The sequence below is a fragment of the Acyrthosiphon pisum genome, chromosome A3, assembly GCF_005508785.2.
Source record: "Acyrthosiphon pisum isolate AL4f chromosome A3, pea_aphid_22Mar2018_4r6ur, whole genome shotgun sequence".
Taxonomy (NCBI): domain Eukaryota; kingdom Metazoa; phylum Arthropoda; class Insecta; order Hemiptera; family Aphididae; genus Acyrthosiphon; species Acyrthosiphon pisum.
The window spans coordinates 25,625,038-25,650,419 of record NC_042496.1 but is presented as its reverse complement, the minus strand read 5'-3'; the positions used below and the strand labels follow the sequence as shown (position 1 = coordinate 25,650,419).

The 25,382-nt window shown below is 30.6% G+C and overlaps 2 protein-coding genes across 5 annotated transcripts in view; one reads left to right on the top strand and one right to left on the bottom strand.

Annotated features, from left to right (window-relative positions):
• Nucleotides 1-13,178: 13,178 nt before the first annotated feature.
• Nucleotides 13,179-16,746, bottom strand: LOC100169447 (meiosis-specific nuclear structural protein 1-like). 2 transcript variants are annotated; one of them, XM_001944159.5, is made up of 8 exons: nucleotides 16,476-16,746; nucleotides 16,316-16,422; nucleotides 15,793-16,242; nucleotides 15,584-15,710; nucleotides 15,271-15,474; nucleotides 15,022-15,206; nucleotides 13,556-13,677; nucleotides 13,179-13,333 (listed from the first exon to the last, which is right to left on the bottom strand). In XM_001944159.5, the coding sequence occupies exons 1-7, from the start codon at nucleotides 16,659-16,661 to the stop codon at nucleotides 13,572-13,574; spliced, it is 1,365 nt and encodes a 454-aa protein (XP_001944194.2). In that variant the 5' UTR covers nucleotides 16,662-16,746; the 3' UTR covers nucleotides 13,179-13,333; nucleotides 13,556-13,571. The 2 variants fall into 2 exon arrangements, with proteins under 2 accessions (XP_001944194.2, XP_008185336.1); XM_008187114.3 differs by lacking the exon at nucleotides 13,179-13,333 and having other exon boundaries at nucleotides 13,380-13,677.
• Nucleotides 16,747-19,662: 2,916 nt separating this feature from the next.
• LOC100162578 (pyruvate kinase) overlaps nucleotides 19,663-25,382 on the top strand; it is a 6,118-nt gene continuing 398 nt past the window's right edge. The window contains exons 1-9 of one of the 3 annotated variants that reach the window (XM_008187113.2): nucleotides 19,663-19,836; nucleotides 19,910-20,039; nucleotides 20,137-20,369; nucleotides 20,582-20,765; nucleotides 20,886-21,095; nucleotides 21,354-21,532; nucleotides 21,754-21,996; nucleotides 22,425-22,647; nucleotides 24,269-24,515. In XM_008187113.2, the coding sequence (XP_008185335.1) occupies nucleotides 19,783-19,836; nucleotides 19,910-20,039; nucleotides 20,137-20,369; nucleotides 20,582-20,765; nucleotides 20,886-21,095; nucleotides 21,354-21,532; nucleotides 21,754-21,996; nucleotides 22,425-22,647; nucleotides 24,269-24,456 (1,644 nt within the window). In that variant the 5' untranslated portion in view covers nucleotides 19,663-19,782 and the 3' untranslated portion in view covers nucleotides 24,457-24,515. Of the gene's footprint in view, nucleotides 19,837-19,909; nucleotides 20,040-20,136; nucleotides 20,370-20,581; nucleotides 20,766-20,885; nucleotides 21,096-21,347; nucleotides 21,533-21,753; nucleotides 21,997-22,424; nucleotides 22,648-24,268; nucleotides 24,516-25,382 lie in introns of those variants that run through there. The other 2 variants (XM_001944051.4, XM_003246028.3) reach the window with 2 other exon arrangements.

Here is a 25,382-nt window from a genome sequence, read left to right as displayed (position 1 = left end):
ATAGTATGTTACTTGTGTTTTTTCACGAAATACAATGATATATTGATGCACAATATACATAGACCACATAGTATTAGTAGGTACTATGGTTTGCATCGGCATATTATCCAAACCTGGGTTTGCTCGAAATATATTTAAAGAAAATAGACACGTTAATTTAAATATCATACCTTAAAAGACTTGAATGAATCATAAAGCAATCATAAAATCATGAATTGATGTAAACAAATTAAATCTAAAAATGGAATATTTAAAATGTTTGTAAAATACATGGTTCACGCGAAAAATCAAAATAAATATGTGTACCTACGACGCGATATAACTGAGGCCAGACATGTACGAAAATCAACGAGCTTTTGGGGGGACGGCGAAGCATCGATTGAAATCTACGGTTAGTACCAAATAACGAAATGTATGCGGCGATGTGCCGTACTGCATTTTTGTGTTATATTTATAAATTATAAACTAACGATCAACAGCTCACGGAAACGTAGCATCGTTTGAAATTGTCGGTAGTTAGGTACTACCTATTATATGTGGAACTCAAATATTGTATTATACACTGTACAGTGTACACAGAAACTCCATACCACATAATAAGCATAAGCCACATCTCGCTAGCCGCACATCAGTACATATCGCTATCGAAACATCAGACACCGCTATGAATACACATCACACTGGTACAGTATAGATGATGACGCGAAAACGGTTATTCATTGAAAATGTGACGTATAGTACAACGGAAGTGCATAATATGGTAAAGGCTGCGGTAACCATAGCGTATTCCTTAGACTAAAGTCATGTTCCAACTGACTACACGCCATGTTATAACGTATTACCAACATTTTGTTACCTATACATATTGAATATATGACATATGATACGGTATATGTAGTCGAATGTCCAAATCCGGCTTTACTGACCGGCGATGTGAGACATGATGGTCAATTGTGATATTTTCTGTTCGTCGATTTTAAAGGAAAACTGCGGGGATTTCCAATAGTTTTCTCCACGTCCTGCATTCTAAATCCGGATTCACAGCTATATCCATCGTCTGTTGTAGTATCGTGTCGAGTCGTGTCGTGTCCAAAAGTATAGCTCACCCCAGCTCTGGAAATTTTCGGGTTTTAGTATAGACATGTTTAGTGAATAATACCGTGATTGCAATAGTCATTAAAAATACGATATAAGGCACATCGCACATGACTCGATATACGAGCGTGAACCCAGCTTAATTATCAATCAAACCACAAATGGTACCTATATTATTATATTTTCGCGATCGGTTCTTTCCGCGTCATCATTTAGCTACTTCGAGGGAAACTTGACCGTCGTCGTCCATCTCTGCATTTGTCAAGCCGTTTAATTATATTATATCAAATCTTGTTTTCACGTCTCTGTTTGTAAGTCATTAAAGGTATGCATATACACAAGATATTCTCAATTTTTTAATTAATTAATAAAATGATTCAAATTTTGATTTTTTAATTTTTAAATATTCTTAAAGATCTTATTTTCAAATTATTAATATTATTTGTACTATACTTTGGCTTTAAAGAGTGCACTGTGGGGATAAAAACTTCTGTTTCACATAAGAGAATCTCACCTTTTCTCAAAATGTTGACGTATTAAAATCAAAATTCGAACGATTAGTTTTTTAGTTATTTGATCTTGTGCACTATGTCTATGATAATAGGTCTGGAAGATACGGGTGGTATGGTGACTTGAAATTGTTAGTAATTAATACTAATCTATCACAACATTTATAATTTATAAATATAGTCCAAGAATAAAAAACTAGATCCAATATTATATAAATATAATTATTTTCAGGAACTTAATTTTATTTGTGTAAACATTTTAATAACTGAACAACTGCTCGTTCGTATTTTGAATTAAGTACCTACTTACATCGACAATTTCAAAAAAATTATTTACAAAATAATTTAGAGTAAAAAGGGGATTTCTCATTTGAAAAATAGAAACTTGTATCATCATAAAACACAATTAATTATTTTAAAATATTGTCTTAAGTATATTTAAAAATTCTAAAAATTAGAATTCAAATAAATTGCGGCGTGTTTGGTGAATCACATTTTATATATTTATGTGCCTATAGACTATAGTTACACCACTGGGCACTACGGTAATGAAGAAAAATGACAAGCACTTGATAGGGTAGGAGTTGGAAACTTACGGTTTCTTTATAGCATCAGTGGTGTCATTTCAGTTTTTGAGAGGGGGAGCAAAATTTTTGACCGGCCCAAAATAAAACTAAAAAAATGTTGGCTAATATTTACATTACATTACATTACAATATTGCATTTTTACAAATACCCTCCTTATACCTACATAATTGTATACTTACTAGTTAGTATCAAAGGTTAATATCATAATATCCCATTTTTTGAGAGATAACAATAACTAAATAATTAATACATATATGTAGAGGTTACTTAAATATATTACCTATTAGCTACTATATATAAAGGACCAAAACTAGCCCATACCCGGCCCGACAGCGGCCCGCTAATGACAAGGGGGGGGGGGGCAAATGCCCACTCTGCCCCCACCCACCCCAAATGACGCCTCTGTATAGGATTCTATCTGTGGCTCTTTAGGATAATCATCAACATGGTGATTTTTTCTTTATAAACGTTTTAATTAAAAAATTATCACTTTATTCCGAATACGACCTTATAATATAAATTATATATTATTTTATAAACATCAAGTATACGATAATTTATAAGTATAACATAGTATTGAGCAGGAAATTGAAATTATCTATATAATTTACTCTTAATATTATTCATCTTTTATTTTTTAAATGGGTTGTAGGTTCACATTTGTATTGGTCATATTATGATCATCACTGTCTTCAAAAAGTTGTTGAGGTAATAGGTAATTCTATTAATATAAACCACATAATAATAAAATAAATTATGATTATATTTTCCCTAAAATTTTAAAACAATAAATAAATTACGTTTCGTTTGCTTTAATATTATTATAGGTGTAAAATATTCAATTATTCAATTTAATAAGGGGAAAAGTATAAAAAACAAATCAGTAAAATTTGGTAATAAATTAAAAATGTTATAAATATGATTTTTACATTTTTGATGGTATTGCACCATGTATGCATTTTAATTTATAAAAAAGTATAATAGGTAATTAGTATACTTATATATTTATGATATTATATAATATTATATAAACAGAACTATAGGACAGTATTGTACGTTTCTTATACAATTGTCACTTTGCACTACAATTACATTTTACAGTACTTGTAACATCACCGTAAAGCTTACAATTAATTATTGCAATAATAATATATAATATGTACACAGTTATTTGCTTACATGCTGGTAACAAGGTGTACACACTATACAACGAACTCAATCATACGAGTAAAAACCTGTATTGATCGAAATAAAAAATGATTCCTTTTTATCTACAATGTATATTTGTACTATTTCACAAAATCAAATTTGACTTGCAAAAATTCCCGAAAACCGTTTAACATGTAAATTGAGTTGTAGTATATATATATTTCTGTAGAATCGTTAACCTGCAGATATACAAATACAGCCTAAAGAAATAGGAATTTGGACTATAAACTTGAAATGAAATTTTATTTACATTTCCGTTATGTAACTCATGTGGGTGCTTTTCCCTTAACCCAAATTACATCATGTTGTGAATACGTATTCACTGTGCAAATAAAATGCATCAGACCCTGAAACGAAACCAGTGTTTTTCGTAGCTATACGTATAATGTATACCCAGAAGACTCTATAAGCCATATTAAAATACGAATTATATTATACTTGTCATTCAACTGGCGTATATAGTCTCTATATATTATAATATGTGCACATACCCAGAAATACAAACCTTCTGGTCAAATCACGATATTAAAAATACCTACCTGGTTTATTATGTTAACAATCATAAACCAAAAGTCTCAAGGGTAGAAAAATAATTTTTCAGACAAATATTTACATAATATGCATTGGACAATTTATCATGAGTACCTATGTATAAAAACAATTCATATGTTTTAAAAATGAAACATAATATATATGTGCATGGCATATTGTTATACATGTATTGTGTAGAGTGTAGATTCATTAGATAATCTAACATTTAATTTCCCAACTTTTTAGAATATTTAGAACAAGTTAATTTATATAAGAATTGAGAACTAATTAACTGCATAAAAAGTTTCTAAAATGCAACGATATATAAGCATTTTTCAATGTCCAGTGAACATTAGAGATTTTGCGAAAACTGTTCGATTGAAAGTATCAGACGGCGCGATAAATGCTAGAGAACGGCAGTATCCGTTTCTCCAAAACTGACCAACGGAAAATATCATGGTTACCCACTCACGTGACTTTAGCATGTCACTTACATACTATAAAGATTAAAACTACCAATTTATATTCTATTTTTAATTTTGGTAATCATAGTATGTTTATATATACATTGAAGTTCTTAGGAGTCAGGACTCTTTTTATATAATAATATAAAAGTAACTATTATATTCTAAAAGGTTTAGAAAATTAGTAGGTGCCTAATAGGCGAAGCTCGATAAATTAAAGTAATATACTATACATTTATACTTGGATATACATATATCGTTTTGGTTAAATAATAACTAATAACTAATAAGTAATAGCATATACTATTATATAATAACAATCGAATATAATAATATAACTCAGGTATATTTTTGCACATACATAGTAGCAAACTCATATTAATTTTATTATAATAATGTATTTAATAATTTCTATAAAAAATATACTACGCGTATCAGTCTCTATACAGGGCTTTTAAAAAAACAAAATTTATGCTCATACTTTTATACTCATACCTATTATATGAACATAATGTTCGATCGATATCGATGCATTATTCCCACCGCAGATACAGATGACGATGACACGATATGGAATCACATGCCGTTGTATATAAAATATAATACTTTCTCCCGCGGTATTATAGTCACCAGGTGAACGCAATCTCTGATTTTCGTCCCGTCTGTCCTAGATTACACGTTCTATACATAGGTATATGTATATAATATAAAATTATACATTGCGTTTAGCCCCTTTCCGTCCAAATAATAATATAATATTTTTCTCTCTCATTTTACGTCTATCTTTATCATGGATGGCGGTGGCGTGATAAATGTGCTTACGGACTGAAAATAATGATCTTTGTTATTATTCATTATCCTAGTATATATAATATAACATAATATATATACCTATACGGTTATTTATACGTTTCAGGTACCTGTATCATATCAGGTACCTATATAATAATGTATAAAGTACCTATATAATATAGTGATTGTGCACGCGCACTGAAATCCGAACAAGAACACCGTCGAAGATACCGACGCTGCTGCCGCCACTGCAGCAATGACAGGTACAGAGACGGATGATATGCAGGACCCGGCGCCGGTGGTCGTCACTGTCACCAAGCCGTCACTGCACAGATACTGATCCGGCGGTTGCCCGAGAGACCCACCGCGGCCACACGGCGGCATCGCCACTGCAGGAGTGTAACGACGACATTTTTTATATAATACGCGACTATATGATATTATATTGTATCAACACTAGAAGCCGTTAGGTACCTACTGCAGCGCTATTATTATTTACCTCGTAGATTTGTATTATCGACATTTCCACTTCAAAATAATATTAACAATAAAATAATGATAAAGGTAATATAATGATCCAAGTATATGAAGTATAGTGTCGAGAGTTCACCTCAAAGCCGCAAGGCAGTATCATTATTTTGACGTATTATTATAGTTCGGTTGACGGACGAGAATCATCGACCATCGTCTTGATTTACGAATATACCTTAAGTCGGATACTTATTGCATACATTAACGTGACGAATATATTTGTGTCCCTTTGGCCGTAGAGGAAATCGGAGTTATTTGGTAACCGACAGAAACAAATTCTAACGAAATATCTACAATATTCCATCCAAAAATAATAATAGTAATGCGTGAGATTAAAATATATAAAATATTAAAGTATTAGGTACAATGATTAATATTGTACACTTGCTGATGATATATTATTATTATTATTATTACGATAACGATATTGGCTTGGATCTCGTCTGCTGCAGCGTCGCGGCGTGCGTTACCCGTTAAGTTTTGTATTATTCTGCTCATATTTTATTAGTCATCATTTACTTGTCGTGTTAAGCTATCCAAAAATGTCGAGCACGATTTTTCGGTTATCAGAGCAGCTTGTTGAATACGACGCTCATTACCGTTGTATTATTGTGTCCGGTGCCGCACGCCGCTGACGATAATATTATATTAGCTGGTGTACATTATATATAATAATAATAACAATAATATGCAGAGAATTAATAGACGTACGTGTGAGTGTGTGTGTGTTGATCGGTTCTTGAACACAGCGGCGGCTAGCTATTTAAGCGTTCACAATACGGTGGTTTTTTCTTTTCGGCAATTTTGTTGTCCGTCCAGTCGTTTAGATATGTGTGTATACCGCGTAGAGGGTGTCTATGTGCGTTTGTGTGTATAATATAATATATAACGTTTACAAACGACTTTTTCATGATGTTGCCCGTCGCCGCCAGTCATCGTTTTACACACATATATGAGCTCATTGTTGCCCAGACCGTGTGAAGGAGCTGCCCCGTCGGCATGTGTGTAATTAGCACTTTCTGCCCACCTCGGTATGGTACCAAATATGATATTACAGTATACTTTCCCCTTTCTCTCCCTATACCATGTATATCATTGTGGTATATAGCGAGTGTCGTATAATATATATGTTATATGTATATAATAGTAATGATATAGATTATAGGTATACCACTGTACAAAGTATATAGTAGTACCTATAATATATCTATGGGTCGCGTTAATGACTCGCCGCCGACAAAGGTTTTGATGACGACACAACACGAGTACCTGTATATATTCGTATACAGGGTGTCAGAGTGTTCCTAAAACTTTCCAAAGGATTCAGTTATCTCATGGTATAGGTACATATTTTATGTATCTACGTAATACCGTTGATTATAAATACTAGTATTACGGTAATGGCAATACGTATATCCGTGTATGTATGTATGTATGTATGTATGTATGTATGTATGTATATTGTATATATATATTCTATACAGATACATACATTATACCTCTATGGTCTAATCTGCTAGTGTAAACTATTTTATTCTTAGATAGTGTAAACTTTTCATAACAATAATACACTGATTTAAGCAAGCCTGTAGAGCATAAGCGAGTTAAAAAGTAAAAGTTAAGTTAATTTTAACTTTTTAACTACAGTAGAAGCCGCTTATTAGAAACACGGATTATTGATACAATCGCGTTATTGAAACAAAATGTACCAGGACGGATCGCCCGTATATTAGGACATTTAAATCGCTTATTAGAAACAATCGGTTAATTGACACATTTCACTTTGGTCCCAAAGTGTTTCTAATAAGCGGCTTCTACTGTATTAACTTTTTTAAATTTAATATTCATTAATTTAATTTTTAACTTAACTGATTTTTATTGAAATAAACTTAATAAATAAAGAGTTACTTTTAATAAAATCCATTTTTAATCAATCAACTTAATTGAATTGGAAATTATCATTAACTTGCCCAGGCTTGGATTTAAGTGATAAAACTGATGATGTAGGATAAGGTAAATCTTGGATTTTACAAATTTACCTATCTATATAGGTACACTATACGTATATACTCTATACACACATTATTTTATGTTACAATATAATAAAAATATTTTTTATATAAATTAAGTGATTTCTAAATAACGCTTATTGAATATAAATATACTTTACAATCTTATAGAAACGTTTGGATCTATTATTATCACTGACTAAATTATTCTTAAAAAACCTGTACCTAAATAATATTGGTGTCATTTTTTGTATATTACCTTAACATGCTACTCTCGGATCGAACTAGTTGGGAGTTGATAAAACGTTTGACCGGAAGATATGAAACTTGCAAATATATGATCTCGTATACGAATGGACGACGACGCGTAAAACGGTTTACTCAGTTTAATGACGATTGACGGGTATGGACATTGAACGGTGCCGGCTCTCGAGAATAAAATCTGAGACAATCGCGTTTTTTGAAAACTGAATGACCTGCAGCGGCCGATGACGACGGAAAATGTCACACTTATTTGCTTGAGTATAAAATACTGTATACATTGTGGACAATTATTGTCTCCGAATTTATACCACGGACGAGGTAGTTGATTTTATACCACAGTTAAGGCGACCATCATTCTACAATTTACATTCTACACGGTGAGTGGAAACCCGGATATATGCTATCGAGCACAGTACTTATACCACAATATTTTCTGTTGGTAAGACTGAATGGAAAACAGTGGTCACTAACTGTTTTCTCCGAATCTTCCGCTCCGTATGATTTTTAAAATATTTTTATTAAACCATATTCGCGTCACCGTTTATGAGAACGTTAAGTGTCTTACAGTTCAAATAATTTTACGATGAAAGTTCTGACGAAACAAGTCATTCGTTCGGAGGGTGGTGTGTCAATATGGTAAGCGTACATTAGTAACTATTAAATTATCTACAGATTTTTTTTTAGGGATAATAGTCAGTACTAATTATATATCCATACGTTTTCTATACAACTATGAGGAATTCGCGTTATTTATAATTAACTTAATTTCTGTAAAAAAAAAAGTTTATACTCTTCGCAGGTTCCTCTTATACTACGATGACCGAACAAGTTATTAGTTATTATAATATATACCTACTCACATGATGCAGGCGATGTAGCACGAAGTGTGTATACAGATTTTTAAAATCCAAATACCTCATATAACCTTGGTGACACAGTCATGTGGTTCACGAAGTCCAAATATCATTAAAAAAATGGTCTCTATACAATACTAATGTCTATAATTGCCAATTGAGAATATTAATCGATATTGATTTTTTTTTTTTTTTGTTATTAAAGACCTCTTCTTTGCCGCAACAAGTGGCCGGCAGGCTCGTCACATACAGGTACAACAACATCATGAGGCAAAGTCTTCCCGTCCTTACGCAACATAATACTTATACATACATAATATATTAAAAAATACCTATATATGATATGCGGAGCGTCACAAACGAGCCTTCACACGGGCTGTCATATAATATAATGCCACGCTGTGCGGGCGCGTTTCAAAAATATGATACGGCAATGATGCCGCACATAAAAATATAAAATGTATATAATATAATATTATACGCATATTATATAAAACTACCAAACGCCGCGACCGTTTGAAGTGGTCGGCTATATACCACACTCATGTGCGCTTACATACTTCATTTTATATATATATATATTAATTATGCATGTGTATGATATTGTATATTATAATTATGTGTTGTGTTGTTACACATGTCGCAGGTATCGGATTTAAAAACAACGTTATAAATTGTTTATTATATTATGCGACCATCGTGTATAATATAATATAAAACAATATTAGGTAGAACCGTTTCCACGTCGACTTTATTTACGTGTTTACGCCGCGCGTGTTACTGCACGCGTTTCAGAGCTCGGATGGTTTTTCGATTATATATAATTAACCACCACGAAAAAAAACGTGTTCTGCGCCTCAAATTAGATAATCAGCAAAATATTTATTTACCTTAATGTATATTGTAAGAGGCATACTACTGACTTTGGGCATCGTTAACGCGTTGGCGGCATAATCAAAACCTAGCACGATAATAATAATTGGAAAACAAATTGTTCAACAGTAAACTGTCTCTCTTTTCCATTTATCTTTCTCTCTCTCTCTTAGAGAGATCAATCTATTTGTATTTATATTTTACCTTATATTTTAGGCAGGCTACCTAGTCAGGTTATAAAAAAAAAAATCTAATATTTTTAACGATACACGAGCGGCGCCTGTATTCACAGATAGTAAATTAAATTTTCAGCAACTCGTTACATTTATACATATAACATATTATATATAATACTAGCCGATCCCGTGCACCTCGTCGCCCATTAAAAATACCTACTCCATATGTATTAATCTCTAAACGTTAATTAACATAATCAAAAAGGGATTATTATTCCGAAAGGGATCCATTATTCCGATGGCCACGCTTGGGTGTGTGCTGTAATTAATATCGGCATCATAGTGTAGTGCACAAAGGTTCAATTCGGTGGTTCGTCTGGATCGAGCACCCATTACTCGCATGGTCCCCAATCTTGCTTCTCGGTGCTCGTCTGTCTCAGATGAGCGGACCCGTGACTGACATTCACGGTTTGTCCTCACTCTGGTTTCTCTTTGCTCGTCTGGCTCGGATAAGCGGGCCAGGGACTGACGTTCTCGGTTGGTCCTCAACCTGGCTTCTCTTTGCTCGTCTGTTTCCGCGGCTCGTGTTTCCCGCTTCTTGCGTGCTAGAACTGCGGGACTATTTATCGATCGTTTGTTGTTGGGCATAATAAATTAACTAATAATAGTAGAAATTCTAATAATAGTTGCAATTGAATTCGGTTATAAATATGAATCGTTGGGCACTATAATAAATAACAAACATTTTAAACCATTGGCAACCAATAATTATTATTATTATAGCTTTGAAACCCACGGTAACTATTTAAAAACAAAAAGGTCCATAAGTTTCAAAATATTATATAATTGATTGCCATGGGTAGATGGACACACCCGTACTATATCTGATCCTGTGCAATTCGTTGCCCATTAAAGACCTATAATTATAAACAACACTCATGGTAACCTTGGTAACCATAGTAACCATGGATCATGGTAACCTTAATAGCCATGAAATCTTGGTAACCTTAGTAACCATGGCAACCTTGGTAACCATGGTAACATGGTAACCTTAATAGCCATGAAATCTTGGTAACCTTAGTAACCATGGCAACCTTGGTAACCATGGTAACATGGACACACAGACATACTGACATACATTCATTTTTATATATATAGATGAACTTTTGACCATTTCATGAGTAATCTTCTACCTATATGTAAATGACATTCGAGTCGCTGTTACGCGTGATCTCGACGATCTCGTATAATCTCGTTTTATCCCAGCAATATACAATATTGTGACTGCTGACATTAGCGTTTTACGAAATAATATGCGTTTGTTTGCACGATCGTTAACTTCGAGTTTACACTCGTATATAAAACATACAATGTAATATATATATAATAATATATACGTATGATATTACAGCCTGATTTCGTATAGACGTCGCGATCGCTATGTAGGTATTAGGTAAAGGTAGGTATAATATTGTTATACTGCAGATTACTGACTGTTTGTATTTGTTTAGAAAGCATCAGTTTCGGATCTATACGGTTAGTTTGCGTACGGTTTAATATTAGCGCGGTGTGTAATACTACTAATAATTATTATTATTAATATTATATTTTACCGGACGGAGAAAACGAACGTAAAATATAATATAATGTTCGTAATAACAAAAAATAGTTGACTCAATGCTATATTACTGTTACGTACACGGTACACCTTATAATGTCCATCAGTAAACCATAGTTCTTGTTTATAATAACATCCTAATAACGTCGTGGTTGCATTTCGATTTACTGTGATATAATAATTGAATGCATGAAACTAAAATAAAATTTAAATATAATATATTTATAATCCGAGTTTTGTTTATCCAACTTATTGTTGAGTATGTCCATGAATTATGGCTTCCGTTGTTATATTGTTACAGTACGTTTGTGAGCACACTAGACAAAATAGCAAAATGGCATATGCTTAGGTATGACTCGATATAATAATATTCATATTACACGAGCGTATCATAGTATGGTAATTGCATAATTTATTTCATACACTTTTTAACTCTACTACTAATAGTTATTTTCAAATGCGATTTAAACATAAAATGCGTTTCTATCAACTCTATTGTTACTTACACTATTGATGTATTTATATATTTATGATATAGGTACAACTGACTACTTGTTAGTTCATTTAAATTTTAATATTATAAATACTCAACTTTAAAAAAAATTAGGTACCTATAGTATGTGAGTCAACTATCAGCTATATAGGTACACTTTCTATTGTGGCTACTTAATCTTTATCCTTTTTTTTTGTAGTAAAAAAATAGAAAAAAATCTTTTTTTGGCGCGTAAACTCGTCGCATTTCACCCAAAATATAATATAATACTATACGCAAAGACGTTTGCAGCATATTATAACTAAGTCTTCGTGTGTGGTAAAAGTCTGGCCCGATCACCTAGTGTCTGTAATATTTTATTGAATAATATTATATTATTATTATTATTGCCAAGGGTATAATATTATTATTACTATTATTGTGGTCCCACAAAAGGGTATAAAACTCTGCAGTAGCTCCACACACACCCATAATACACACAAACGCTGATAATAACCAACACACACACTGATACGGTACATGACCGTTTTCAGATTTAGCGCACGGGATTCGGGTGGACGTAAAATATTTCGGATCAAAACACGCGTGTCCCAGAGATTTCAATTTTATTTTTAATACGAAAACAGGGCCGAGGATTCGCAGCAGGGTGCGTACGTACGCCGGTAGCGTGCACGGTTCGTTTACCTGCGCACAGCAGTCGACTTGTCACTGTATATTCATGCGGTGGCATATATTACTATACACATGCCGTTTATATGATTTTTTTTTACTGATCTCTTACCTATATATATATATATTTAAACGATAATTATCTTGCCGACTTGAAAATAGAACCGCGTTGGAGCAACTTCGTAAAATAATAATTTACATTTAAATTGGTTTCCGCCGGAGAACGTTATCGTGGCAACATTCGGATTCTTGACGTTTTTCTTTTTCGTTTAAAAACAATTTTCCCCTTTGCCCCCGTTGACGAAAGTGTTGCCAACATTCCAACAACACAAACATACTATATTATAACACGCGCATACACACACACACACACACACACACACACACACACACACACATATGAATGTACGTATATTATACCATATAGTTCAAATATTAATATAAAATAAAACCATTAAATACCCATACTATTAAGTTATGTAGGACGTGTATTTATTTTTTAACGTAAATAAAATCGACTAGTCACTTGTCCGTCTAAAACGTCTAGTTCAGGCGGCACGAGTTTGTTCGTGAAATAGAATTGAGCTGAAAATAGGTTGAAATCTAACAGTTTTATACGCCAGTCAGATATATATGTTTTAAACGTCTTCCGAAGGATCTAGAGAAGAAATAAAAACATATAGTTTGTTTAAAATATTGTACAGGTACTTAAACTGTTTTTCTAACAACACGTATAAAAACAAAAATAAAACAGAAGTATGCTGTTTTAATAATATATTATAATATGTTACATATTAGTATGTCTTATATTGAATACATAGGTAATATCCTTTTATAGTTGGTATAGTTCGTTGTAATTAAATAGTATTTATAATATTACCAAATATAAGGCGTTCTTATTTCATATTATATTGATCTCTTGCGGTTGGTGGGAAAAATCCTACAAGATTTTCCATATGTTGTTTAACAGTAGTTGCCTGTTCCTTTTTCATTTCAGCCATTCTGCGTAGTACGTAAAATATAAACAAAAAATTATAATAAATGGTTTTAAGAACTTAGGAAGTTGTGTGTGAAAAGTTGTTTTGGTTATTTACACAGTAAAAACTTTTCCAACTAATGTAATGAAACTATATAATATGTATAATGGAAATATATATACAATATTTGTATCAAACAAATTTGAACATTTTAAAGAGTATGTACCTGAATTTCATTTATATTTTATACGCTTTTATTTAAACATAAAAATAATTTAACCATTCAATAATACATTTTCATTAATGACTATAATATTATCAATTGTTATTATTTATTTAATTGTTTTCCTTTTCAAATAAATGCACAAATTATATCATAATGAAAAAAATGAAAAATATATAAAACCGATTACTTTAATTTATAATACAATTTACAAAATATGAAGGGCAATGTAATATACTAATAATATAATTAGGTATATCTGGTATATTAATATTATAATTAATTTTCAAAACGCGTAATTCAAAATGTCGTTATAGGTCTGCTTCTTTTGATTCCCGTCAAATAAATACTTTTATTTTAGCTTTAATTTGAAAATAATATTATATCGTCTCAATAGAAAACAACATTTTCCCCTCAGCCAAAAAAAGCTCATCAAGCGAGGTTGAATGTAAATACAATGTTTATCGTTTTTCTTTTTTATATTGAAGGTATTGTTCATCGCGAATTTGTACACCATGGACAAACAGTCAATCAGGTTTTCTATAAGTTAATTATAGTACCTACGTTTGCGAGGAAAGATTTGAAAAAAATTCCTAGAAAAATTGAATGAACCTGGAACCTGGTTTCTTCACCAAGATAATGCGCCAACACGTTCAGTGCTGTCGATTCGCGAATTTTTGGTTGATAAAAAAATACTAGTGGTACTGCACCTTCCCTATTCTCCTGATCTGACTCAGTGTGATATATATTTATTTTCCCACGACTAAAATTTGCGCTTATAGAACAACAATTAATACCATGGTGCACAGCAACAGAACTTAAACTCTTAACTTCGGAACAGTTCCAAAAGATATTCGAAAAATGACAAGATACCACTATAATAGGGGACCACTATAATATAGTCATTATACATATAGTCCGCGGACAGTATTTTGAAGGAGATATTTATTATCTTTAAATAATGTGTAATTTAAATTTTTACTTATTAAAAATAAAATTTCGGTACATTCTTAATAGACCTCGTACCTAAGAAAAATCTTAAATTGTTAGTTGAACATTGTTATTTAAAATATTTTACTATAAATTATTACTATCTATACGCTAATAGTTAAATGGCTTAATTAAAAAATATGTTGATGGAGTTACCTCAGCTCCTCCGATTTAACAGCCTCCAAAAATTCGTTCATCGCAATCTTTTTCTGTCTTTGTTTTAGATCGGTTTTCTGGTCGATCGTCATTTTTAACTCTTTTCCATAGTTGATCATCTTTTGCCGTCGCTCAGCGTTTTTTTTCTCCTCCACTTCGTTAAAGACTTGGAAGTTTTGCAATAACTGTGACATATTAAATATTATACGATTTTCAAAATCATTAATCATTTATAATTTAATCTGTTACTGTTTTGACTAGATCATAATCTTTTTCTTTCTCTGCTTTCTCTTTGTCTTTTTTAATGTTTAATTGTATTTCGTTTTGTTTCAGCATATTTTCCCGTTGCAGAATTTTCAAATCTTTTTCTTTTTTCTCTGCCAACCAAGCAGCACTTCGCTGTTCTTCGTATATGAGTTTATTTTGAATTTCGTTATTTTTTGATGTATGAGACTACAAAAAAAAATCTTTATATATATTGAAATTATAAAAAAATAATATATTATTCAGTAGTTACAGTATAATATCTTTAATTTTAATTTGCCAATCGAATTATACTTACCGTTAATGATGCTAAATTATCAACTAAGCATTTATAAATTCTGTCATTTTCTACTTTCTTCTGGTTCTTAAATTCTTCCTGTTGTTTATTCCGCTTATCGATTTCCATTACATACTCCTCTATACGCCTATACATACATATCAAGACGCGGTACAATAATATCATAGACGTCTATGAATAATTATATTTCACAATATTTCAAATCTTACTTATTTGTATTATCGGATTCTTTGCGTTCAATTTCCTTTAGATCATTTTTTATTTTTGTAAATAATTCCAGATCTCTTTGAAAACAATTCGTTTTAACATTATTTTTTTGTACTGCGCTGCTTCCAGTTGCTTCAAAAATTACAAAAGGATTGTTTTTTTGTAACGACACTCGTTGTTTTTCGTTGATGTTTTCCTGGATTTGCTCTGTGATCGCATTTTTATAATCTAACTTAAGTTCATTTTGTCGGGTATGTTGTTCTATTTCCTCCTTATTTTCGTCATTTCTAGATTCTATCAATCTCAAATCATCATAATATACTCTGACTTTCTCTTCTTTTTTTAAAGCTTCTTTTTCTTTAATTTGACACATTAAATCTTTTTTTGCATAAGCCGTTCGTAATTGCTTCTCTACATGACGAAGTTCCTGCGAATTGTTTTGAAGTAACTGACTGCGAAAAATAATACCAAACAGTAAGTTTTTTTTTAAATTTAAAATTAACACGATTTAAAATATTAAACAACTTGGTTTTTATTTCGACAATTTCACGGCGTTTTAAATCTGCCATCACTTGAGCAAGTTTTTGCTCTTGTTCCAACTCGGCGATTTGTCTGGCCTGAGCTTCTTTAGCCTGAAATACAAACGTTATTCAAGACGTTTGTTGGTTTTTAAAAAGTCGTATACTTTTTGTATATTCGTGAACATCTCTTCCTCCTCTGACTCTAAATGCATACGCCTATACAACGATACATTGGCCGCGTTCTGACGCATTTTGCACAGTTCAATACAACGAGCATCATTAGCTAGCTGGTCGGTAATCTTTTTCCGTTCTGCTATAGTGCTGATCTCAGTTTTTTGATGTTTACTCATACTCAGGCAAATACAGAAATTAAAATTATAGTTTTAAATTATATTTTTAAACAATAGTCAAAGTACACATAATAATAATTCATTAAAAAATAACATACATTTACATATTTAAATTATATATCATCTATTACTATGACCACGTTATATGTATACAATATGCAATGTAATATAATAGTATTTTGTTATGCATGTAGGGCATTGATATATTTTAGCATCACAAAAATAATAATTTGGTGACTTGATAGTAGTATTCCCCCATTTTTGGAACTCTTTAAAATTGTATCATTAGTATAAAGTATAGGCTAGGTAGTGCATTATAAATATATTATTATAATTTTCAAAAATTAGAATTAGGTTTTCGATAGTTTGATAAAAAAAAAGACACGTCAATCTCCTTCTCCTTGGCAACAACTTTACGTTTATTTCTATACTTGTACAGTACTTTGGGCGATCTTTTTGCTATCTCGATGACAATATTTTTCATAATTACTTCCAAAACATAAATCTTTTCTTCATAAGTTCCACCTATTCCGAACATCATTTTTGTCATCTTTCTAGCAAGTATATTAAATTTTGTGTAGGTCAATTCTTCGGCATCTTTTTTGTTATGATAGGTGGGTGTATTTGATTTTCCCGACAAACTAGATGCTAGTTGTTTGTGAATAAATGCCATCAATCTATCAACTTGGATATCAGCGTGCTACACAAAAAATGAAAAAATATAATTTAGTACCTACCAATCAGAATTAGAAATCTGCACGGTTACGTTTTCAAGACAATATTTTTCTGGCATTTCGAACATATTATCCATTAAATGTTCGAAATTTGTATTATAAATATTTTTAGTATAGCAAACATTCAAATTTCTCAAAAATTCTTCCATTCTCTTTTGAGCTTTATTCGGATACATATTGTCTTCTGTAATTGTCTTTTCTCCTATGGTTAAATAGTCATACTTAATGTCGTTCGTTAAAAAGTCAAAAACTATCGGTTCCACGTAATTTTCACTGTTTTTTGTAATTAAAAACTGTTTTGGTATCAAATTGTTTGTGTTTAAAAACTGTAGCCTGTTAATTGTATTTTTTGAACGTCCCAGAATCCGGTCTATATAATTAATAATTATTAATTATATTATTCATTACACGAATATATGTTTAAATAGTTAATTTCTGTAGTTAGCTTACAACTTATTCGTCTTTTCGTATATTCAAAAACAGTTCTTCTGCATATACCACGAACAATATACGAAACATTTTCATTAACGTCTATTTCATGTTCTAGTATAAACTTGACTAAATTCATTATTTCAAGTGCGGTCGTCGATTTATCAATAAAGCCTTTAGCTTTAGCCACTGCATTATACACATCGTTATCGCTAAGTTCATAGTCCAAATCTATAAGTATTAAGTTATCTAACTTATTATAATATCATATATAATTTTAATATAATTTAAATTTAATATTATTGGCTAAAAAACTTTTTTTTCATAAATTTAAGAATATTTAAGAATAATATGTTGTATCGACATATTATAACATTTATAATGTTTAAAATAAAATAAAACAGATTTCTGTTATAGTACCTATTCAATAGTTATAGAATTTATAGAATTTATATTTTAATTAATTTTACAACATTTCTGATAAAATGTTCATTGTTTGTATTTTAAATTGTAAATCCTAAGGAACCAGAGCTTGAAAATGTCAAATATCGAGCTCTGGGAATAAACGTTAAATATTAAGTGAATTTCGTCGAAATATACATAATTTTTCATATTATTTAGTTTTTTTGGATTACGAACCAGTTATTAATATTTCTAAAAAAGATGTATCCAAGCCCAAGGAACGTTTAGTCACATTCTTGTCATTATTAAGACTTATTTTTTCGTAGATTTTTCTAAAACCATCGGGCATTGTATTTTCTGACTTTTTAGCCATATCCTCCAAAATTAATGATTTTCTATAAACACATTGTGTAAGTGAGTCCCAAATAGGCCCGATCTTTTGCAGAAAATGTCTGCCAGCTTCGCAATTATTGAAGTTTTTTTTTAACATAGCTATTCTATCTAAATACACTCGAACATTATCCAAATCTGTTTGGTTATACATTTTTTCTAATTTCTGAAATAAAACAAAAACGAAATTTTACCTGACTCTGTACCTATTATATGAGGTATGATTAAAATATAAATAACTTGGTCAGGTTAACATGAAATAATTTATTATTACCGATTGATCAGAATAGCTACACTCTTCTTCAGTAATTTCTTCCGTCGGTTCATCATTAATTTCTTCTTCGTATTCTGTGAACAATAATTCTTGGTTACTATTTTCAAAATCATCAAGTGTTTTATTTTCTATGCATTTGTCGATTAACTGTTGATTTTTTAATAATGTAATATTTTGATGGTCAACTTTTATGTAATAACGTTCAATATCTCTTTTTTTCTTTTCAGAAAGTCTTAGATTTTCTCTCTCAGCCAATAATTTTTGTGATTTTGTGTGTTTATCTATAATAATTTGTATTTTTTCCCTATTTTTAATGGTCTCAAGTATTCTGTGATTTTGTAATCTTTGTTGCGTTCGCTCTGTTTTTTGATAGTTGGCTTCCAACTTTTTGTTATTATCTTTAACATTTCCCTTTTGTATTTTATCGATTCTTTTGTTGTATTTTGCCACTAGTGTTCCAAGCAATCCTTGGCGCTTATCATTTTCAGTTATACGATTTTCTCTTTGAGCACTTAGCTTAGCGTCTATAATGTTTTTCTTATTTTTTCCTTCAAGATTTAATAATTGATCAATTTTTTTTAAATAAATCATATTATTCTGCATACTAAAATAACTAATAAAACTATACAATAATACACATTTATTTTAAGGACAAATATTTCTTCAAAATATCGTTTTATTCTCTGTTAATATTATTACCTTAACATAGTAACATGTGGTGTTTATTTTTATTTTTATTATTATTATTATTATTATTATTATTATGCCATCATCCATTTCTTAGGAAACGTTTATTAAACACACTTTTGTTGGTTAGTACAATCACTGTTGATTTAAATTGTTTTAAATTTTATTTTGTATCACAAATAATTTTGGAAATAAAGTGAAAAAAATGGACTCTACAATTGTATCTAACACTGAAGAACCATGTGTTGTGTACCCCTGGGTAAGAACAATATTGGATTTAATAAATAATATTATGCGTTATTGTTTTAATGAAAACAAATATATATGTAAAGGAACCTTGTCATGACAATGAAATGCAAATGAAAGCTTCTTTTGAGGATAATTATCTCGACCATATGAGTAATTTAAAAATTGAATCAAATCCATCGCCAAATACATTAACCACGATAGCTTGTGGCGTCCGTACGTATATTTATACATAAATATATATACCTACCTACACAAAATAGTTAAGATTCTCTGTCCATAAATATTTCTTTTGATATTATTATTATTTCAGTACATAACGTGACTAGAAGTTTAATAGAAGAATTTTGTGAAAGTGGTGCATCTATGGTAATATTTGATTTTAACGGCTTATCGTTTGAACAGAGTCGAAAAATGGTCTACGAAATTCGCCAAGGGGTTTTTAATTACAGTCTTAAAAAGAACAACCGAGTACCATATTCAATGACTTTAGTACTTGATCTTGAAGGATCTTGCATTACAACTGGAAGCATATTCCATACAACAGTGATAAATATTGACATAAAATAATAATTAATAAATAACGGTTATGATTTCTAAGAAAATTATTCAAGTGGCGCTGTTTAATTATTCTAACGAATAACATATATGATAATATTTTATACAAAGCGTGAAATCATAAAAAATGTTATTTCTAAAACGATTTATTACTATCACGTTTCTAATAATTTGATAGAATACTTAATTTTACTTGATAGACCACACAACGTTTGATAGAATTATCGACGAACGCTCATGTTTATGTCACCAACGATGTCGAGTACAAATTCAAATGTACGGAGGATCGTATTTATGTGAACAGCGATATAATTCTTAAGCTAAAAATTAACGATCGGATCTACTTGGACTACGGAAAAATCGAACTGGCCGTATTGAGAGTTGGTAAGTACGTAAACGTCGTGTTATTTTATTATTATGACAACGAACGAGAAATACTGTCGGAGCGATGTCTTCACGGCAATAGCGTTAGAAAAAGAAACTTAATTTTTTTCTTCGGCGCAGATGAGGACGAGGTATATTGCGTGATAAAGCGAGGAGAATTTTTGGGTTCCGAAAAAGTAGTGCACGTGCCGGGAATTCCGGTTGGGTCGACGGCACTCACCAAACTAGACGAGGAGAAAATTCGCACAGGGATCCAGCTCAAAGTGGACGTAATATTGGTGCCCGGTGTCAGGAACTCAGTGTTTTTTGACAGCGTCCGCAAGTTTGTTGGTAAGTCGAGCATAAAATCTCCGCGACCAGCAAACGGTCTTTGTTCTTCTATTTCTTCTCGCCCGTGTCTAGTTTTGAAATTACAATAGTCTCCATTCAAGTATTTCACCGGTTTAATTTAGACTTATTTTTTTTTTAGTTTTCACCAGCACTCCATTGGTCCGTATTCCACTCTAATCTGTTGAACTTTCCCCAGAGCTCTCGTGGAACTATTTTCCCTTTATAACGTAGTTCCATATGTATTTTTTTAAGTTACAGAGCGAGGCCGGGATATTAGCCTGTATGCGAAAATTGATAACACTGTTGGACTGGAGAACATGGATGATATCATACCGGGCGTGGACGGCGTGTTCCTGAACCGACCAAATTTGTCCATGGAGGTCGGTCACGACAAGATATTCCTCGCTCAGAAGATTGTCTTGTCCAAATGCAACTTAGTGAGTTTTATTTTTTCTTACTTGGAATAACCTAGAATTTTTATTAATTTTTATTTTTGTGATGCCAAACATAAAAAATGTTCAATAGAAAAATAAAACAGATTTTTTAGTAATTCTGATTAACATAAATTTTAAACAATAGCGTTGTAATACATAGATAATATAATGGGTGCTCAAAATATAATACAGTGATTGATTTCCCTAACTGTTATACCAACCAGGCTGGAAAACCGACAATCACGTATGGGGAATATCTTAATTCCATGGAAGTAAGCACGGTACCTACGAGCGCTGAAGTAAATGACCTCATAAATACAGTAATGGATGGAACAGATTGCATTTATCTAGATGTAACAATGCGCAGTGCAAACAAATTGCATTGCATTCAATACGCGGCTTCACTGTGTCGACAGGGCGAAGCCGCCATATGGGAACAGCAGTTGTTCACCGAACTCAACAAAAAGGTACAGTAACAAACATCATAGTATCATTAGTTAATAGTTATCGTATAGGTTTGTACACCAACAATTTTACCGTAGAAATATTTAATTTGTTGTATGTTTTAAAGTAAATTTTTAATTACCCGTCTTAAAAAATCATCGAAAAACTTATCTGTACTAGAATACTAGATTATAATAATATATAGAATCATAATAACAATAATTATGTACCCACATGATTTAGTTTAATAATATAAAAGCAAATGCAACTCTATAACACTATATTTCCAATTTATAAACTTGTTAGGTACCTATGTCGCAAACAAACTAAATTAACAATTGGTTTTGATAAGGTATGATAAAATTACGATTTACGAACTATACCTGACCGACACAATAATATGATAAATTGACGTATAATATATAATAATAATAAATATATGTGCTTTTAGTCCAAACCAAAAATCGATCCCGCCCAAGCTATAAGCATCGGATGCGTAGAGGTATCGTTTAAATGTCATGCAGCCGCGATTATTGTGATCACCACATCCGGGCTATCGGCTAAGTTCATTGCCAGGTATCGGCCCAGATGTCCAGTGTTGGCGATCGTCAGGCACGGGAAGGCCGCAAGAAAGTTATCAGTATGGCGTAATGTCATAGCATTGCAGTATATCGGTAAATAATGACAACAATAATAATGACAACATGGTGTTTATATATTATGCATTAAGCCAATTTTGAAAGACGCGAGTATATCTTGATAGTTTTAAATAATCGATATTATTGTAGAATCTACATGTCTGGAATCTGGATTAAGATGATGATGAGAGAACCTAATGAATACAGGACAATTTTTACGGATTTTTTCTTTCCTAGATAATTTAATTTGACGATTTTCAATAGATTATTTTATAAATAGTTCAATTAACCATTGTGGTTAAGTGGTGGCCAAGTGGCCATCAAGTGATTGGGGGCTCAGTCCCACTATAACATGTAATAGCTCCCCCCCTAAAAAAAAAAATTAATTATTCAATTGTTTCCTAAAATAATTAAAATTCAACTGTAATATTTAAATTATTGAATTTTTATTTTAAGTTTATAATTATTTTGCATATGATAAATATGGTAAATATCATTTGCTGTGCACCTATATTTGTTTTTAAGGTAATTATTTATGTCGGTACATTGGTACGATTATTATAAATAATTGTACATTATATGCACTAAACTATGATAATATACCGTCTGTATATTATTATTGGTGAAAAATTAAAACTGAAAATTAATTAAATAAATATTTGTTTTTTTTACAATTTTTTTTATATTTTTAAGTGAATATATATGAAGGAATGGCTGCAACGCTATGTATGGTCCCTATGGGTTACTTTTCATGTAAAATCAGGGAACTACAGATCCCCCCCCCAAATCAACATTTTAGCCCTAGTTGTGGCACTGTACCTATGTGACAAAATATATTAATACGTCATAATTCAATACACATTAATACATTATTATTTACTAAGACCCAGGGTTTTTTTTTAGAATTATTAAAACACATTTATCATTTTAAGTTTAAACAACAATTTTCTTAATCAAGAAATTAATTCATATTTTTTCTAATTTGGTTATTAAAATATTAGCTAGGTACAATAAACAATTGGCATAATATTATGAATTACGAGACTATATTATAGTATATATATTATATATGATATAACTATAAGTGACTATACCTAAAATATTTTCGAACGAACCTACTCATTATGTGTACATTATACGGAGTTATGTATATCCCAATAAACATATAAACCTTAAATAGAACATTAATTAAAACTAAAAAAACAACTTTAAAAATTTAACTATAGTTTAATACTCATTAAATTGTATTTTAATAAACATTTATAAACCTTATACTATAAACATCATTTGAACCAATTTTTAAGACTTGATAACACATTATACTGCAATTGAAACATGAATGCAATGTTAATGCTTATTTTAACATTAACTTATAAATGTTATATTTAATGATTGATGTACAACTTTAAAATGGAAATCAAATACAAGATTTAGTTAAATGTTGATTTTTAAATATTTGGTTTTTAAACATTCAATTAAATGTTACCCTACCTTTATTTTAATAGTATGTTTTTTTTTAAACTTTTATTAAATGTTAATTAAAGCATTAATGTTAAATATTTAACTATTAATGTATTTAAATGATACATTTAATATTTAAAATTAAAAAATGTTTATTGGGATATGTTATATAGTTATTATATATATTATGTTACAGATCCAATAGAAAACGTTTGGAAAGACATAGAAAACCGTACAAGGTTTGCTATGGATTTTGGGAAAAGAAAAGGTATATTGCATCAAGGAGATTTGGTTTTGCATATGAGCTGCTCTAAACAAAACGCGGGTTTTGCTAATACCATGAGTGTGTTCTACGTTAGTGCTGGAGACTTCGTTAACGCTTAACCACTATGTACAATTTTAATTAGAATACAAATATATAAACAGATTTTGAGATCATATTATTTGGTTTTAAAAATGATTTATGTTGGAATATATTGCTTATTACAATTTACAAATTACAATATTTAACTATTATGATATAATATTCATAATATGCATATTTTATGTTGTATTGATTTGTCTACATTCATAAGTATTAGGTAGACTCATATATGATAATCGTCAGACTTGGGTAAAATACTTTTAAAAAGTATTTCAAATACATATTCCGAATACTTAAAAAAAAAGTATTCAGAATATGTATTCGAATACTTTATGATAATAATATTCCTAAGTATTTGGAATACTTCACAAAAAGTATTCCAAATATTTTTCGAATACTTTTTTTTAGTAGATTTAGATTTCAATAGTAAAAATATTACTTTTTCAATTCTGTGTTTATAAATGAACATTATTATAATCTTGATAAAACACACCTATCTAGTTATCTATAATCTATTAGTTATAAAATATTATATTAAAATTAATATTAAACCTACAAATTATATTAATAAAAAAGGTAGAAGTACCGTAGTTTGGGGTGACTTTGATAATTTTTACAACTTTTTTTACACATAATTACTCATAACTTTTGTATACTTATAGTTAAAAATCTAAAAATGGTATCGTTACTTCAAGTTCTATTTTGCCATTAATTAGGTTAAGTAATATTTTAAAAAACGTAAGTAGTTTTTTTAATATATTTTTTTGAATGTTCCTATCAATCTTAAACCACATGTGGGGTCACTTTGATACCCCCATTTTTTTCTGTGTTAATTGATGGTACTGCATATAGACCAGTCAATCTCGACCCACATAAAATTTGGTTGAGTAGTTCAGAGTTATTGCATAAAATGTACAACGGGGTGACTTTGATAGGGTTTATAAAC